The following is a 17,067-nucleotide window of genomic DNA, read 5'->3' as shown; positions in this document are numbered from 1 at the left end:
CATCAAAGAACTTGCTGCTGATGTGAGGAGCTGCAAACCTTTTTTTTTTATCCTCTCTCTGATTCAGTCCAGGGTTTGCCTCCTCGCTGTGTTGACTGGAGAGCATCTGATTGGCTCTGTGCCTGCAGTCTCTTGTACTTTTCTCCTCTCAAGTGATTGACTTATACATCAGAGTAAAAGAGAGGAGGAGGAGGAGGAGTGTGAAGGAGACCTAACGAGTGAGAGTAAAAGGCTGATGTACAGAAGCTGCAGAAGCTGGAAGCAAATGCTCAGAGTAATGAGGGGTGGGAGGTCTGTGGTGGCACTGACAAAGAGCAGCCACCTGCAGTGAGAAAGGGAGGCAGAGAGGGAGGGGTGGAGGAGCGTGTGATGAGGAGAGGGAGAGGGAGTAAAGGAGAAGAGAGGGAGCGTTCGGCAGAACAGTGAGCAGCCAGGACAATAGAAGGACGCTACCTATGCATCTGTTGGATCTGCCAAGAGTGGACTATAGCTGCTGCTGGACACATCTCACAGTCTGAGGAGAGGAGAGACAGCTTCAGCACCCCATTGTCTGCAGGACAGATTTTACCAAAGTGCTCTTTGAAGCAGCTGCTGGGATCATTGACTTCATTTTCTTTCCTTTTTTGACAAATTTCCAAGCTTCTGGAGTCACCAAAGCGGATTTATTGTAGCTCCTTTAAAAACAGGATTGGTTTGACTGGGACAAGGGAAAGAGAAGCTTTTAAACCTGCAGTTTATGCATATGTTGAATGTAAAGTTAGCACGCCTGTTTGTTCCTTAAGTTGTCAATAGCCATTTGTTGATTGCACAGAATAATACACTTTTCTTTCTTAAGAGACAAGAAAATGAATTATTTTGTAAACTTTTATCTGTGACTGAGAGAAAAGAGACTTCAAGTAGGAGAACCTTGTGAGAAATTAATGTTCTCACAACAGGCATGTGTGTGTTTTTGGCTTTGGAAGACTGTGAAAACATACCAGTAATGTATTTACAGTCATAGCAGCCAGTGTTTGTCCTTGTACCGGTTAGGCTCCTCTCAGCTCTGCTGCTGACAGCTGTCAGTGCAGCTTCTTTACTCCATCAATCCCTGCTGGTGAGGGTGGTGTTTCTGTCCATCCTGCTGCTCTCCAACGCTGTCATTCTCAGGATGACTCCTGTCTGGATTGTCTGTGGATTTTATGTGGAAATGTTGGGTCTGTAAATGCGGGATGACCTTGTTTGGTAATTATTGGCCTCTTCTAAAGAAGTTTTCATGTAGCTGAGGAAACTGGAAAAGTGAAAAAAACTGGACATTTGGTGCTCTCCTGTCTGACCTGTCAAAGGTGTGGCTTTTAGCTTTGGACTGGACATGCTATCTCTGGACAACCCTCACATGGTCAAACTGTTATAGCTACTGACCGTGCAGCTGGCAGCCCACCAGCCTGCACCTTTCCTCATCTCCTTCACCCCTGAGATCAGGGGTGCTTGAAAACATATTGGGTGACTGTGGTTCGGCCCCCGCTGCCCTGCGGGAGCTGACGCCCTGCTCACACAGGACCCTGTCTCCCCCACCATCCTGCTGTGGGTGCGCTCGGCTCTGCTGGCCGAGAATGATGTGGCAATGCCACATCTCATCCTCAGAGTGCCGCTGCTACCGGCTCAAAGGTTTCTCCCTCCTAAAGCGTTTTCCCCTGTCAGCAGGTGCTGCAGGCCGGCTGCTGGACCAGCCTGTGGGGGACTGGCTGGAACACGTGGGGCTGCCGCAGTACGAGAGCAAACTCCTCCTGAATGGTTTTGACGACCTGCACTACATGGTGAGTTCTTTTCTATGATGTCCTAATTGTCTTTAATTGACCTTAAAGCTCTTTCCTCTTTTCTTCTCTCACTCTTCTGAGCTTTTGTTTCTCATCTTTCAACACTCACTCCTGCTTAACTCCAGTCTTTGTGCCATAATCCAATTGGTGCCACCCTCCATTAGCAGTGACATGATCCCATTAGTTTCTTCCAAAGTTCAATTAGCTGAAATCCTGTAACAACCCCTCCCTTCATCAGGGCCCTCACTTTTTCCTGCAGCTTCAAAATGTTATTACAGGAGCTGTTTATTGTGTGTAGATGTAGCTTATTATTTCAGTTCCCCCATCACAACCTCACCTTTGAACAAGATCTCAGGCCTAGAGAGTCTTTTCAGGCGACTCTCAGGCTGAGATTTACAGCACTTTTATCTGTGCTGTCACATATTCATCTACAGCCTCGTTGATATCATTGCAGCTTGTTGGCTGCATGTTGAATCAGGTGTGTGTTACACACCAGTATGGCAGAGCTGTCAGTGAGAAATGGGATTCTGCTGCCAAGCTGACACGTTTATAGAGCCCACAGTGTGCAACGCCACTATGAGTTGGCTCTGATGCTTTTGTCAGTGATGAAGATGGATGGGGGAGAGGACCGGGGACTCAGCTGGTAGGCTGAGCCAGTGAGCATGTTAGAAATGGAGAGACTGTTTTGGGTCAGGAAGGAAACTCTTTCCTCCTTCATCAGGCCTGTCACAAGATTTCTCTTCAACACTAGAGGGGTCATGTGTTATCTCACGTTAATCTAATCCAAACACGAGTCTTAATGTTAGTTTGCTGAATACATATTTGGTTTGCAGGCTGCAAGCTACTTCCAGCAACATCCACTTTTATGCTTATATTCTTATATTTTACCATAGTTACTACGATTGTATTAAGGTTTTACACACTCTGTTCAAGCAGGCTATGATGCATATGTGCTGAATGAATCACATCCATTTATTCAAGCCAGATCCACAGTTGCTACAAATATGTTTTCAATCAAAAAACTTGGCAGTGCTGTTGAAGGACTTTCTTCATTTTTGATTTACTGATGAAAACTTCTGATAAATACTTTAAAGGTTAAGTAAAGACATATATTGGAAACGGTAATCTTTAAGAATGTCCATAGGAAGGTTCAACTACACAGACACAATGTCACTAAAAACAAAGAATGTGACGTATTATATGCAAATCAATATACTGCGTTTTGAACCCAGAAACAACTTGAGCAGAATTGAATAAAGAAACGGGTTTCTTAACTAAATGAGACCAGATAAGGCCAGGAGACCTCCTCCTCCTCCTCTTCAAAGTTGTCCAGGCTTCTCTGCTGTGGCCCTTTTTTTCCCCATGTGCGTTATTTTTAAGGAACAATCCTTAAGTAGTTCAAAATCCAAACAGCAAGTTACCATACCTTCTTATGATGCATAAGATCCATAGGTTTATGTTTAAAAGTTTCCGTAACAGGTGATGTTTACATGCATAACATGCTTTCAACTAGGGCTGCAGTTATCGAATATTTTAGTATTCGAGTATTCGACTGAATATCCCATCGATTAATCGAGTAATCGGATAAAATACATTTTTGTTTGGTTAAAGAGCAGTTATTTTTTGAATTAAAATTTTTCTCTTTAAGAAATAGAATTTTCTGATACAGCATGTCAATAAGAGCACTTGCTTTGGTAGCTTCAAAATTTGTAAACACACTTTGACACATTTTTTGTGCCTTGTACATCTCATCAAATGTTGTGGACCCAAATGGCACCCGTTTCGTAGAATGACCCATTAGTCTCCAAACTCCAGAAAAGAAGCTAGATTTGTTGCTAGTTGCTATTTTGTATAAGAGGTAGCTTGAGGGGTCTGAAAACTATCTTAATATGGCCTCAGCTCTATTTGAAATACCACTCTTTGATCTTTTTTTTAAATTAAACAATTCTTTGAGGTGGAGAAAATTACTTGAGTATTTTTTGTAATCGAGTACCTCGAATCAGTCGAGGAATCATTTCAGCATTACTTTCAACATTGTTGAAGAGTATTTGTCTTTGTTGTGAATTGTTGAAATAATAATAGAAGCGCATTTGTATGTTTGTAAGAGTAATAAAATGTAGAAAATCATTTATTTTAAGCTGCATTTCGAAGTGCTAAAAATGTCTGATTATTTATTACTAAACATGGTAAACTTTGGATCTTAATATCTTTAAAACTTGATTAAAAAAAAAAAAGAATTCACCCCCTCAACCATGGGTCTTAAACTTAAGGTCCGCAGATCCATCTCATACAGCAAGCCACTTGATATCAATTTATCCTGAAATTCGGCCCCGTGTGTTCATGACCTGGTCTGCTGTTGGAGCAGAGAAAGATCCGATTTCTGAGTTGACCCTGAATGCAGCATAGTCACTAAAAACAACCAACATCTGGCATGCTGCCAATGTCCTTAAAATTCTGTTATGGCAAGATGTCTTTTTCAAAGGCCAAGAGAAAGGTTGATGTCAGGTACAGCGCTTCAGAAGAAGTCGTAGAATGATTGTTTCTGTGGAGTTTAAGGGGAACCACACCTCTCTGCATTGAAAGAGAAAGTTACTGTTCTTAAGGAGTATCACCTCATGCGGTATTTTTCAACGAAACATGCAGAGCAGTATGCAAAGTACCAGAAAGATGAGGAGACCTAACAAGCTGCACAGCTGAAGAAAAAGCTGTCAACTCAACATTTTTTTTTCCAGAGAGCAAGAAAGGATGCAAATTAAAGAACAAGTCCAGACTTCATGATGTCCATCTTCAAGCTACATTGAGGGTTTCAACTGCCGCCTCAGTCAGAGCAAACGTGGCCCAGCTGTCTGAGAAGAAGTCCTCACAGGTGTCTGGCAGCCCAGGAAGCATTCAGCAAGAAAAGCCAAATATGACAGTGAAATATTTCACATTGAGAAGTGTTGTTATTTGAATACTTGAGCTTTATTTTTTTTACCTTTTTTGTGAAACCCTGTGCATGGATAAAAATGTAGATTATTCAAAGCAAAACTTATTTCTGCCCCATTCAGTCTGTAAACATGTTACATTCTACTGTAAAGATGTCAATTTAATATAAGTGTGAATGGGGTCTCTAAGGGTTTTAGGGCAAGCCTCAACTAGACCCTCAAGGAGCTGCAGGTTGTTTTTTAGCACAAATTTTCAACCCAGGAGGTTGCTGTTTGTAGTCAACTCAGCACACCATGCATAGTTAAACCCAGTTTTATCCTCAAACCTTGACTCTTCTTAAGAGGTTCATCTAGACTCCGCATCTGTTTGTCGGATTAAACTCATTTGTGTTATCCCTCTCCTTCTGAAAACCGCTCCCCCTGAAGGACAGTAGTGGAGACATTTGTCCAAGTACATAAATGAAAAGTAACAACCACTTTAACAAGTCAACAGTGCATCTGCAATGTCATTTAGATTTACAAGACATAATGTCAGACACACTCCTGAATTCAGTCCCAAAGTGTAGCCCACGCAAACCTTAAGGGGAAGAAAACACTTTTTCATTTGTGTTATCCAGCAGCAGGTTGTATCTTCAAAGGTGTTTTCATGAGCTGACAGATGTTTTCTGTCTGCTTGTGAAGATAACGCGCTCGCTCGAGGTGAAACCAGTGTCTGAGGCTTCAAACACTGCACAAGCCCCGGAATATTTAAATGAAGGTAAACTTCTTCAAAAATCGTGACAACAGGAGGCACAAGCTGAACACAACCCCAAGAGAATGGATTAGGATGCAGTTGCCGTATAAATATTGGGGTGGTTAAAAAAAGCTGATATAAAAATACCAAGCATGTTTTATCATCATTAATAGTATAACAGAGCTACAAACTCCACACTGATGAAGACTTAGGATCCATGTGAATGTGCTCTTATCTTATGTCTGTAGTAACCAGCTGTGTCTGACTTATTTTAGGATACTTCCACGAATAATCTTTAATCTACTTTGCATAACTTAAGAAAAGAGAAATTCTCCATATATCAGCCTCCTTCTCTCATCCTGCGCCATCGTCGGCCATGTTTAACTCCATGATGAAGCCTCTGAAGTCACTTTCAGGGTTTAATCTTCCTACTGTCTTTTAGTCTTTCACAGTCTCCCTCTTCAGCCCTGAGTTCTCTTCATTCAAGGCTGGATATTTTTCTATCTTTAAACACAGCTTACTGCCCACCTGGCTTTCTGAAATCTCTGGAGGATTTAGACAAAAAAGCTGTAGCTTTTAAACAGTGTGTTCTCACCTTAGCAAATGTTGAACGTTTTTTAGGAATCACAATTTGGTCATGATTGGAAAAGAGAATTACCCTCAGTCACCTTGCCTTGACTGAACTATGTAGAGGTGTTGGATGTGCTCTGATGCATGGAGTGGATTTAACAATCTGTGATACTGGGGAGAAATTTCTCTGGTCCTATTTTATTATAAGCCTTGAGGCAGAAATAGATGCAACCCTTAGATGTTCTATATTATTGGCAAATAATAGGAGACCATGTCTGTGTGTCATCCAACACATAATTGCATTTCGAAGAAGCTAACAAATCACAAAAAAACAAAGATTTGGAGAAAATTTGTTTTTTTTTTTCCTGTAAGGGGCAGACTTTGAATAGATGCATACAGATTGGAGATAGACTCATTTGTTTTTGTTTTTTTCCAGGGCCAATACCAATACCGATTATGAGTACTCGAGGCTGATAACCGATATTTGGAGCCAATATTCATTTACAGTAAAAGTGAAAATACTGACATCAAAATTTTGAATAATGCACCCAGGCACAGCAGCATGTCTCATAAAGTTAAATGAATTCTTAAAAAAAAAAAAGCTCCTTAAAGTTTTCTGCAGTAAAGACAGTTTTTAGCTCTGTGTCATCAAGTTAACAAAAAAGGCAGATGTCAGTATGCCACAAATGCCGAATATAGACACTGATATTGACAAAGATAGGAATACAGTAAGATGGCTCACTGTTGCTTTTTTGTGTACGCTGTATGTTTTATTGAATGATTTTTTATGTTCCTGATTCCTGCGAGCGGTTTGGGCCTTTCTGAGGTTGTAGGTATAAGTACTCAATTTAACTTAAACGTTCTGTGAACTTCCGGTTAGTAACTTTTTGGGCGCCCCATAATGGCTAAGGTAGGTTTGCTTTTTCCCCAGCTAAAAACTCCTCATAGGAGCTTTGAACATTTATTAAAAATAAAAAATAGGTTGATGAAATTAAAAAAAAACGAATTATATTATGCCCGGATTCTTTCCCAATCTATTGTATTGTAGTTGGATTAATCAGCTCTTTATTGTCATATTTATTCATTTATTTGATATTGTGGACTTTGGAGCTGCATATTTAGACAGTCTATTGTCCATTTCCAAAACTGATCCTGTGAGTTATTGCTGATTAATATTTATTTAGAAATATATTACTGATGAAATATCTACTTTGGTTTTAAGCAGTTGCAAAAGCTGAGTCAAAAATAAATGTGAAGAAAGCAACAGTTGTATCTGTGACATCATTAGACTTGAAAATGAAGCAATAATTGAGCAGCAAACTGTATGAGTCGCTCTGAAACGAGCTGTTTTAATCTTCTGGTGCGTATGAAAGGCGTTGGAAAAACAATCATTAAGAAACAGCCGGAGCCAATGTGCAGCAGATCACTAATTAAACACTGTTTACTCTGCCATTCAGGCCTCTGTGATCTCTGTCTATCCTGCAGGCTTGCTTTAGAAATGGATCAATAACAGCGGTGATTGTATTGTGTTAAAGCACCGAGGCAGAGGCAGGCCTCCTCTGAAACCAATTAGAAGCTTTTTATCGACTCGTGGTGCAAATGTCCCCATGAAACAAGCTCAGTGTGACCGTGCTGTTCTCCAGCACTCACTGTTACTGACAGCTGATGTCTGCTGAAACCAAACAGCTCATTTTCTTAACAATCTGCTTGAGATTGCCCCGCCTTTCTGCTGTGACCTGTCAAACATTGTTCCAAGTTAGTTTTTATTCAAGGCAACTGTGTCACCGATGCACTTCTTCGGGGTCATCATTTTATTTGAAGCTAGAAAGGAGCAGGCTAGCTGAGTCAGTGAAGGAGTCCTTATGCATGCTAAAGGGAATTCTGGCTTCAGTGTGAACGTATTTACATGCTGATTTTCGCTTTCTATGTAGGAGCACATTTTGGAACTGGAGGAATTCAAATTTCAGTTTGAGACAAAAACAATCTGGTGATCTCTTTTGAGAGTCCTCTGCATACAAGTGCTTCTAAAAGTTTACTCATGAATGTTTTATCCTAAACTTTGACCCTATTCTTTCTTTCCCAAGTTACTAGTGGGACTGTAAACAATGGCAAACACTTAAACACTTCCTTAAAAAGGTAGTCACTTCATAAGTTTGTTACTGCTAACTAGTTGTTGAAGAATAGCCCCAAAAGCTAGCTGATGTTCCAAAATGCTAACATTTCTAATTTTAGATGATAAGACGATTGTGAGTAAGGAATTTCAGTCTGAATTACTCCTGTCAAAATAATTTATTGTATAAGCACAAAAGTGAGTTATATCCAGCAGTATGGCTCTGTTGTAGAAGCTCCCTGCACTTCTACATGCTTATCTGGAATGCCAAAGCCTGAGGTGGGTAGAGCACACCTCCTCTCCCATTTATGTGCATACATAAAAAAGCCAAGGCAGGGAGAGCAGAAGCAAAGATCCCAAAGGGTACAGAAAAGAATGAGTGTCAGTGACAATACATATGACACTGATAGGGAGGCTTGGAAGTTTAAAATAGAAATACCATTTTACTCTTTGCCAGTTGGATGCGTAGATGTAAACAGTGTTAAAAGCAGCTGATGTTCTGTGGGCCAAGCTTGACTTTTCGGGCTGCCTGAACTAACAATACTCAGTTAGCACCCAGCAGTCTCTCCTTCTCAATTCATTTTTTGCTACTCTTTGTATTTGTCTGTCATTCAACAAACGCAAAGTGACTTTCCAATAGTCGTTGCTACCAAGGCCTGCAGACATATTAGGACTTCAGTAATGGTGTCGTGCATTAGCGGCTCAAGGACTGCAAATGGATTAGTACATTTTTCTGTTGGGGTAATGGCAATGATGCATGGTTTATTTATCCCCCAGAAAAAAAACATTGGTGCAGGAGTAAAATGAGTTGATTTATTAAACAATTCTGTTTTCTGTGCGCTGCTTCCTGGCAGCCTTTCTTCACGGGCCTGTGTGGTCTTTTGACAGCCTTTTTAGGAGGACAAGCTATGATTTCAGTGCTGTTGGTTGGCTGTCCTTTAGAGGATGGGGATGACTGATCCGTGCCCTCGAGCCTCTGGCCTGAATTCAGAGTGCTTTTAAACCAGAGGGACTGCTGTGGCTGCGCTCTGGATCGGCCGAGGAGAGAGCAGCATTTTAATGAGAGAACAGAGGAAAGCAGAGATGGATGGGAAGCTCGGGCACAGACACAGAGCCACATACCTCACACTAATCTAGATGTATTCTTTTCGGCCGTGTCGTGCTGATGTAAGCTTTCCCCCGACAATGTATTCTCACTTTTTAGACCTGCTGAGCCGGTGGCAGGGTAGAGGTTGCTCCTCATTTATCAGAATTTTCCCCACAGGGCTGTCACCACCACACTGTTTGTGTTCTCACAGTGTTAGTTTGGGGATAAATAGCTCATCAAGAAACAGCAGAGGTAAATGTGGCAAGAGACAAGAGTTTGAATGACTCAGCCTTCTTTCAAGGACTATTTGATCCTTTGCTTTTTGTTTTTGTTTTGTTTTGTTTTACAATGAACTTTTGAGGTTGGAACTGCAAGTCCTTGTTTTCATCAGGGGTAAATAAACAAAATTGTTTCCAATTTAAATAATTTACCAAAATGTTTTTCAGTTTAGCTGAACAGACAAAATATCTCATATCTGAGGAGCTAAAGACAGAAAAAGGGAGTCTTTATTTTACAAAATTACTGACTCATTACCCACCAGTTAAATGGTAGATGCAAACCTTGGACTTGGAAGAATACACAACATCACTCTTAGCATCAAACAAATCTGCAAGCTTATGTTTTCATCTGCCGAGAAGTTGCATCCCCTCAGTTAGCCTCACCTTCACAGCCTCCATTACTTGGACAAGACTGAAAGGGTGCACCGATGACAATTTTCTGGCTGATCACTGATCTGGGATCTTTACAATGCCTGACCTGCCGATACCGATTTAGCCCGATACTGATTCTTACTTTTTATTTTTTATAACTGACAGCATATACCTTCAATGTTCCAATCTAATTTTATTGAAAATCATTGAACAATACCTGTGAAACAATAAATCTTTATGTTAACCAATAAAATATGTTGAGTTTTAGGTCTCAGAGCAAAAAGTAACAATAGCTGGCTGTCAGACCTTCCTGGAGCTTTATAAGATCAGTTTCATATGTAAGGATGGGCCGATCACCAATCTCTGATCCCTGATCACTATTCACCAATCCCCCAAAAGTAAGGAAATAGGCACCGATTGATCCGTGCATGTCTGCTAGTATCCCCCCTCGTCCGTTTTAAAAAATACTTTCGTCCACACACAGCAGGTAAATCCACCGGCGAGTGTGGCTCCAAGCACGCCAAATCCATAATGGGCTGTGTTTTCTTGACGTAAAACCCATACCAGCCAATCAGAATGAGCCCCCATCATTCAGCTGTGACGTTTGAGAACCGAAAACTCTGTTTACCGGCGTCTACACGAAACCATGAAACCGGAATTTTCCAAAATCTTCACTTTGGCCGGAGTTTTCAGAAAACATCGTTTTTAGTGACATAAAGGACGTGTGGACGACAGGCGTGATCTGCTTTCCCCTGCTTTAACATAAATGTAGAGTAACATTGCCAGATGTTCATAAACATGCAGATTTTTAAACAGCTTTGATTCATATGACATAGAAATGCATAAATCTGACTGTAAACTGCTCAAAAAAGTTTGTTCAAAAAATTGCAGGAGGTCTTCACAAGATCTTTATAAGACTTGCTGAATAAATCTTTGTAACTTATTGATTATCAGACTAACATATTGTTTAAAAAAATTACAGTATATTATTTAATTAAAATGGGGACTTCCACTCATTCTTTCAAGGATAGAAGTGAAAAATATTCTAAATAAATATATTTTCATGCTTAAAAGATGCTGGGATATAACAGCTTTTCTCCCTCGTTAGGGTACAATCATGCTTCCAAGCAAATAGTTTGAATATTATGACTCACTAGTTCAGTAATTTAAATATTCTAAGTGATTGATTGATTACAGAACTGACAAGGTAACTAATGGATTGAATAAACGTTTCAACATTTACGTCACTCTCACAGAACTGTTCATTTGTGACGTTTGAATATAAATGGCTTTGTTCAATTACACACTAGAAATAAACAGCTGCACTGACACACATTGGCAGTACTTGTGCAGAAAGCAACCGTTGGTATGTGAGCGAACAGTGTCGATTCAGAGTCTTCGAGCTCTACTCCTCCCCACAGAGCCATTTATCATCTCATCTCAAATGGGACAGTAATGCAATGATCCATGCACTGTGAAAGTGTTATTATCCATCCAGCTCTCCAAACAGTTCTATCCTGAGCCGGAGAGGCAGCGATCAGCGTGTTGCTGCTCACAGATAATGAGCTCAGCGCTGTCCGTTTAGAGCAGAGTATTAAGAAATGAAAGAGGTGAGTCATGATGGGGAATATGAGCTCCAGCTACGGATGAGCTCACATTCTCAGCACGTTTAGGGGTGATGTCACTTCCTGGGACAATCTGTGCACTGATTTTAGTTTAAACTTTTATGTCTTGCTTTCTTTTTCTGTCTACATGTCTGTCCTTGGGTCCTTTTCCCATCTTTGATCATTTACAGTCTTTTACACCTGTCTTGCATAATTTTGTTCTTGCTTTCTCTTAATTTTTTTTCCCTTTCTTATTTTTTTCTTGAGAGTCTGCACATCCTTTTTACTTGCATATTTGTCTTACACATTTCCTTTTCTTCTTTGTTTTTTTCTTCTTCTTTCCACCTTCCTGTCATCTTTTTCCTTTCCTCCTTTGCCTTCTCGCTCTGTTCTAATTTCTGTCAATGCCATACATAGTCAGTCTATCTTTCTGTTCTAAACTTTCTGTCCCTCCTTTTTCCTCTGTTTTTTCTGCATGCAGTCTTTTTTCTTTTTATATCCATCGCTCTCTTGACACCGTTTTCTGTTTCTTCCTTTAGTTCATCATTTTGTCATCTTTTCTTTTTGATATTCTCTCTTTCTGTCCCATCAAATTATTCCCAGACAGACTGATGCAAACTTTTTTTTTACCAGATCATACCACATACTCACTGTGTCTCTCTATTGAAACAGTGTATCAGAGGCTTACTCAGCAAATATGTGAACATTATGATTCTACAAGCAGCATTACGAAGGTTAATCTGCAGTTTCTACACCACTGACAGGCTGACTCCTCCTCTTTGCTCAACCTTTCCTTCCTTGTTTGAATTGACAACATCTGCATGAAAAACAGGCTGTCAGGTTTGACCTACAGACAGCGCCTTGCCTGTCCTGTCACCGCTGTGTTTCTGTGTGCGCGCTGTGTTTCTGTGTGTGTGGATTATCTTGCGGTTGATATTGGAGAGTCAGCTACATGTGCCCTGAGCCGTCACAATTTGTTCCTGAGGCAGCATCATGATACTTTAACACATGAGGTTAAGTTGCTGGCCTCTTCTTTAGGAGTCACTAAGAAAGCAAGATGGCAGAAACAAGATGGACTCACAGCTCTCCTCTGCCTCTTTTTGTCATTGGGTAGTATCCATGTTGAATCCTTTCAAAATAAAACCTAGAACAAAATATTACAAGATGATGGTAAGAAAAGGCAAAATAAAAGCATTGCACAGAACAGTTGCATGAAATACTCCAGTTTTTACCTCACAGGGTTACTTCAGGTGGTGATTGTAGGGGGAGAAGAGTCTTTCCTGACACGTCACACTGTTTTGATTTTTTTCCCCCACAGCCATCAGTAACAGTCAGATATCGATGTGTCGTTTTCTCCCTCTCCATCTCATATCGCTGACCACTCTGTACATCTGACATTGATTTATCGTTCCTTTCTCTCCATTATCCATTACCTGCCACACACAGTCCCCGAGCTGCTGCTGTGTGTAACCAAAGATGGGTTTCACCATCATTCACACACATCCCCCCTCCACACACACACACACGGTACAGTACACATCTCATTTAAAAGGTTATCGATGAAGCCACACGCTACAGTCAGGAAGTTAATCTGTGGGGGAGGAGTTTGAAGATGCCACTCTGGAGAAATTGACCTTTTTCCTGCAATGGTAGCATTAGTTATGATCAATACTCACCCTGCAGCAAAGGCTCTTCTCATTGAAGCCGTTTCTTAACTTGAAGTTACAGCATCACCAAACACTCTGGGTTTTAGACTTCCTGATTTCATTCATTCATTCATTTATATTGTGACATGTTTTGCTTGGAATCCATCTCTTGATTTGGGTTTTCCTGATTAACAGCTGTAGTAGTTTATGTGTGTTTGGCAGTGAAGGCCTGATGGATTAAAGCCTTCATCATTTACCAAAGTCCTGTGCTGGTGTTTATTCTACAGGGAAGCAATGTCATGGAGGACCAGGACCTGAGAGAAATTGGGATCACAGATCCAAGCCACAGAAAGAAGCTCCTGCATGCAGCACGTTCCTTACCCAAGGTGACATAACACTGATTACTTGTTGACTCTGTCTCATTTTAGTATAATCTCATTTATTATCTTTCATTGTATCTAATGTTTGAGCACAAACTGCAATCTCTCCTTAATAACAAGACAGTGATGCAGTGGGGATCCACTTTAATGTGATATGAAAGTGTAAGACTTTAAATTACTGAATTTCAGTAGTTTAACATCATAAACTGTATGTTTGTTATTTTTACATTTGTAAAATATTAACAATCAAAAAAATCATACCAGTGTCCTGTTTTAGGAATTAAATACATGCTATGACATGCCACAAAAACTGTTGATAAACTATTATTATTTTATTATATAAATATTTATAATTTCCTGAATTTCCCCTATGGGATAAACAAAGTAGTTTCTATTCCATTCAATTTTATTCTATTTCATTCTAATATTCACTCTTAGATTAATTAACCAAATTAATGCTGCACTTGATTTCATTTTATAAAAAATACTGTTTTTCATATCAACTGATCCATTTGTAAGATGTTGAAATGAAATAAGCCCATCACCATGTTTACATCACGACAGCAGCAGGCAGCATGATGACATTGTGGTTCCTGAACTAAGGTGCGCTGAAAGGGACAAATTAGCACATCAACAAGAAAAGCTTTAATTTTGGATCTTAGACATATCATGAATGATATTTAAACACTGACACTCCTGTCATTTTAAAGTAATTGCCTATTATATGGACATCCAACATAAAATATTGAATTTAGGAAAAATACTGCATTTGTTAAACACTGACTGAACTTTTATTAAAGTTTAGCCTTTACAATGTTTTTCACATAAAATTTTAAACTAAAAGGAAGATTAAAGAAAATGTTTTAAACATGAATTAGAAACTATGCAGCAAAACTGTGTTATTCCATCTTTTAAATCGTGCTTTTTTTTCCACAAAGTTTGAGTTGACACCAAACTAGCAGCCTATGTCAGGTGTAGTTAAACAAGTTTCCCTTTAAATGGACTCAAAAATAATATTATGCGCATTGAGATGAATACATTAAAAGATTATTAATTTTTACTTTGGAGTATACTTAGCTCTTGAAAAAAATCTTTTTTTTCTTATTGTTTTTTTATTTTTACTCTAAGTCAAAGTATGTGTATTAACATGTGCATATATGCTCTTACAAACATACATTTATTTGATTACTGAAGCGGGTTTCCTCCCAAAAGTCAAACAGGAAACAGTATTTCAGGACTGATGTTGTCTCACTGCCCTTACAGCATTAGTGACTGATTCTGTCTTTTTACAGGTGAAAGCTCTGGGCTGTGACGGCAGCAGCTCCCTCTCCTCTTGGCTGGAGAATTTGGGCCTTCACGAGTACTTGCACAATTTCCTGGCCAGCGGCTACCGCTCTCTGGACTGTGTCAAAAACCTGTGGGAGCTGGAGATTGTCAATGTGAGTCTCAGTGACGTACACGGACTAAAGGGAGTATCAGAGGGTGAAATTAGTTTCACAGAGTGTCAAAGAAAACTCAGGAAAAGGGACAAGTTTGGCATTTTTGGTTTGGCTTGGAAATGATGGGAAAGACTCAAACTTTGAAGGAGAGCACTCTATGAAAGTCTTCTGTTGAGCTAAAAACTTCAGTATGCTATCTCGAGTTTATGTAAAAGCAACAATTTAAAGATGTTTTGCTGATATTTTTATTAGACATTTAGAATCCCCCAAACTTGAATAAAAGTTGTTTATAAAGTAGAGTAGCAGAGTCTGATGGTTCTTGGCATGCCTCCAACTTTACAGGATGCTGGTCCTGCTTCACATGTTCACCATATCATTTCCTCTCTCCTCCAGGTGTTGAAGATCTCCTTACTTGGTCACAGGAAACGCATCATTGCTTCGTTAGCAGAGAGGCCGTACGAGGAACCTCCAGTAAAGCCTCCTCGATTGTCTCAGATTAGGGTCAGTCTCTTTCATATTCCACTCCTATCTGCATTTATCTTTTGTTCTGAAATGTTGCTGTTTTCCTGAAAGATCTGGAATGGTCCCTGTGATATTGTTCATAGAATAATTAAATGTGACTCTCTTTCTCTCTCCCAGTGCCAAGATCTTCCTGGATCTCAATCCTCGTCCCCCCTCAGTCAGATGGATTCCTACTCTGGGCGCTCAATGGACCCTCTGCTGCCAGCAGGAGAGCCAGGGAGGAAAAAAGTGCCAGAGACCGACTACGACGTTACCCAAAGATATCGCAGTGAAAGACACAAATCACACGTATGTTCTGCTTCATCAGCGTCTGTAGAGTTAAGTGTCTCAGTTTAATTACAAGTCATAGAATACCCTTTAATTCCTCCAGGAAAGGTACGAAGAACGGCATCGAGAGCCTCGTCTGACCTTGAGACCACCCAGTTTAGCAGCACCGTACGCTCCAGTTCAGAACTGGCATCACCAGCCTGAGAAGCTCATCTTTGAATCCTGCGCCTATGAAGCCAGTGTAAGTTTATGCTTTCTTCTCCCATGATGCAGATTGTGCTCAAAATATACTGTTACTGCATTCCTCTTTTCATTTTTCTCTTTAGTACCTCGGTTCCATGCTTATCAAAGATCTTCGGGGTACTGAGTCAACGCAGGATGCCTGTGCCAAAATGCGGGTATGCTGCAATTTTCTCTTTTTCATCTAACAAGTGAAAGAATCAGAAGAAATGCAATATATAACATGCTGGTCTTTGTTTTTGTTTCCTTAAGAGGTCAACAGAGCAAATGAGAAAAGTTCCTACCATCGTCCTCTCAATCACATACAAGGGTGTGAAGTTCATTGATGCAGCCAATAAGGTCAGCTACTACAAAATTGCATTCCTCTTATTTATCTGCTCGTCTTATCAGTCGTCTTTTTTCTTTTCTTTTTTTTTTTTTACATAAAAACTAATTATTGAATCTGTACCAGGGAAAATTTGATATACAGCATTGAAAATGAAAATAAAGAAATAATCAGTTGTCAGTTGTGTCCTTGCTTGTTTTCCCAGGTCAGATAGAGGCATCAGTAGTAATATTTGTCCCTTTTGATAACTAGCTAAAAACTCCTCACAGAAGCTTTAAGTTCTCTGTTCCAAACACAACAATGCTTCTCTTACATGATCTTTTTTTCTTCAGCGTCTGTGAAGCTTGATTCATACCTCAGTGTCTAGCCTTTACTTCCTGTCTCCTGTACTGATTCTTATTCTGTCTCTCCTCTCATCGCAGAACATCATCGCAGAGCATGAGATCCGAAATATATCATGTGCAGCCCAGGATCCAGAAGACTTGTGCACATTTGCCTACATCACCAAGGACCTGCAGACCAACCACCACTACTGCCACGTGTTCAGCACCGTAGATGTGGTAAGAGTACCCTCATTGTCTTGTATGCTGATTTCATAAACAAACTGAAATAACAGAGAGAGATGTTGAATTTTTACACTCGTGTACATTTAAATTCCTCCAACATCTCTTCAATGTACTTACACTGAGCAGATGTGACACAGTTATCTCTAGACTGCTCTATCTCCTCAAGGTGTCACGCTCCACTTGGGGTTGATTGCCTCCCCATGCTGCTCCA

At 40.1% G+C, this 17,067-nt stretch overlaps 1 protein-coding gene across 8 annotated transcripts in view; it reads left to right on the top strand.

Moving 5' to 3' along the window:
- anks1aa (ankyrin repeat and sterile alpha motif domain containing 1Aa) overlaps positions 1-17,067 on the top strand; it is an 83,073-nt gene that overhangs the window by 58,543 nt on the left and 7,463 nt on the right. For 7 of the 8 annotated variants that reach the window (XM_074681055.1, XM_074681051.1, XM_074681056.1 and 4 more), the window contains 9 exons: positions 1,678-1,793; positions 13,405-13,503; positions 14,790-14,936; positions 15,330-15,437; positions 15,576-15,746; positions 15,829-15,966; positions 16,052-16,123; positions 16,218-16,304; positions 16,713-16,850. In XM_074681055.1, the coding sequence (XP_074537156.1) occupies positions 1,678-1,793; positions 13,405-13,503; positions 14,790-14,936; positions 15,330-15,437; positions 15,576-15,746; positions 15,829-15,966; positions 16,052-16,123; positions 16,218-16,304; positions 16,713-16,850 (1,076 nt within the window). The remainder of the gene's footprint in view (positions 1-1,677; positions 1,794-13,404; positions 13,504-14,789; positions 14,937-15,329; positions 15,438-15,575; positions 15,747-15,828; positions 15,967-16,051; positions 16,124-16,217; positions 16,305-16,712; positions 16,851-17,067) is intronic. The other variant, XM_074681052.1, reaches the window with a different exon arrangement.

This window comes from Halichoeres trimaculatus, unplaced genomic scaffold (genome assembly GCF_033239565.1).
Source record: "Halichoeres trimaculatus isolate MK-OKI-2021-1 unplaced genomic scaffold, fHalTri1.1 fHalTri1_scaffold_11, whole genome shotgun sequence".
Lineage (NCBI taxonomy): Eukaryota > Metazoa > Chordata > Actinopteri > Labriformes > Labridae > Halichoeres > Halichoeres trimaculatus.
This window is presented reverse-complemented; position numbering and strand designations above follow the sequence as displayed.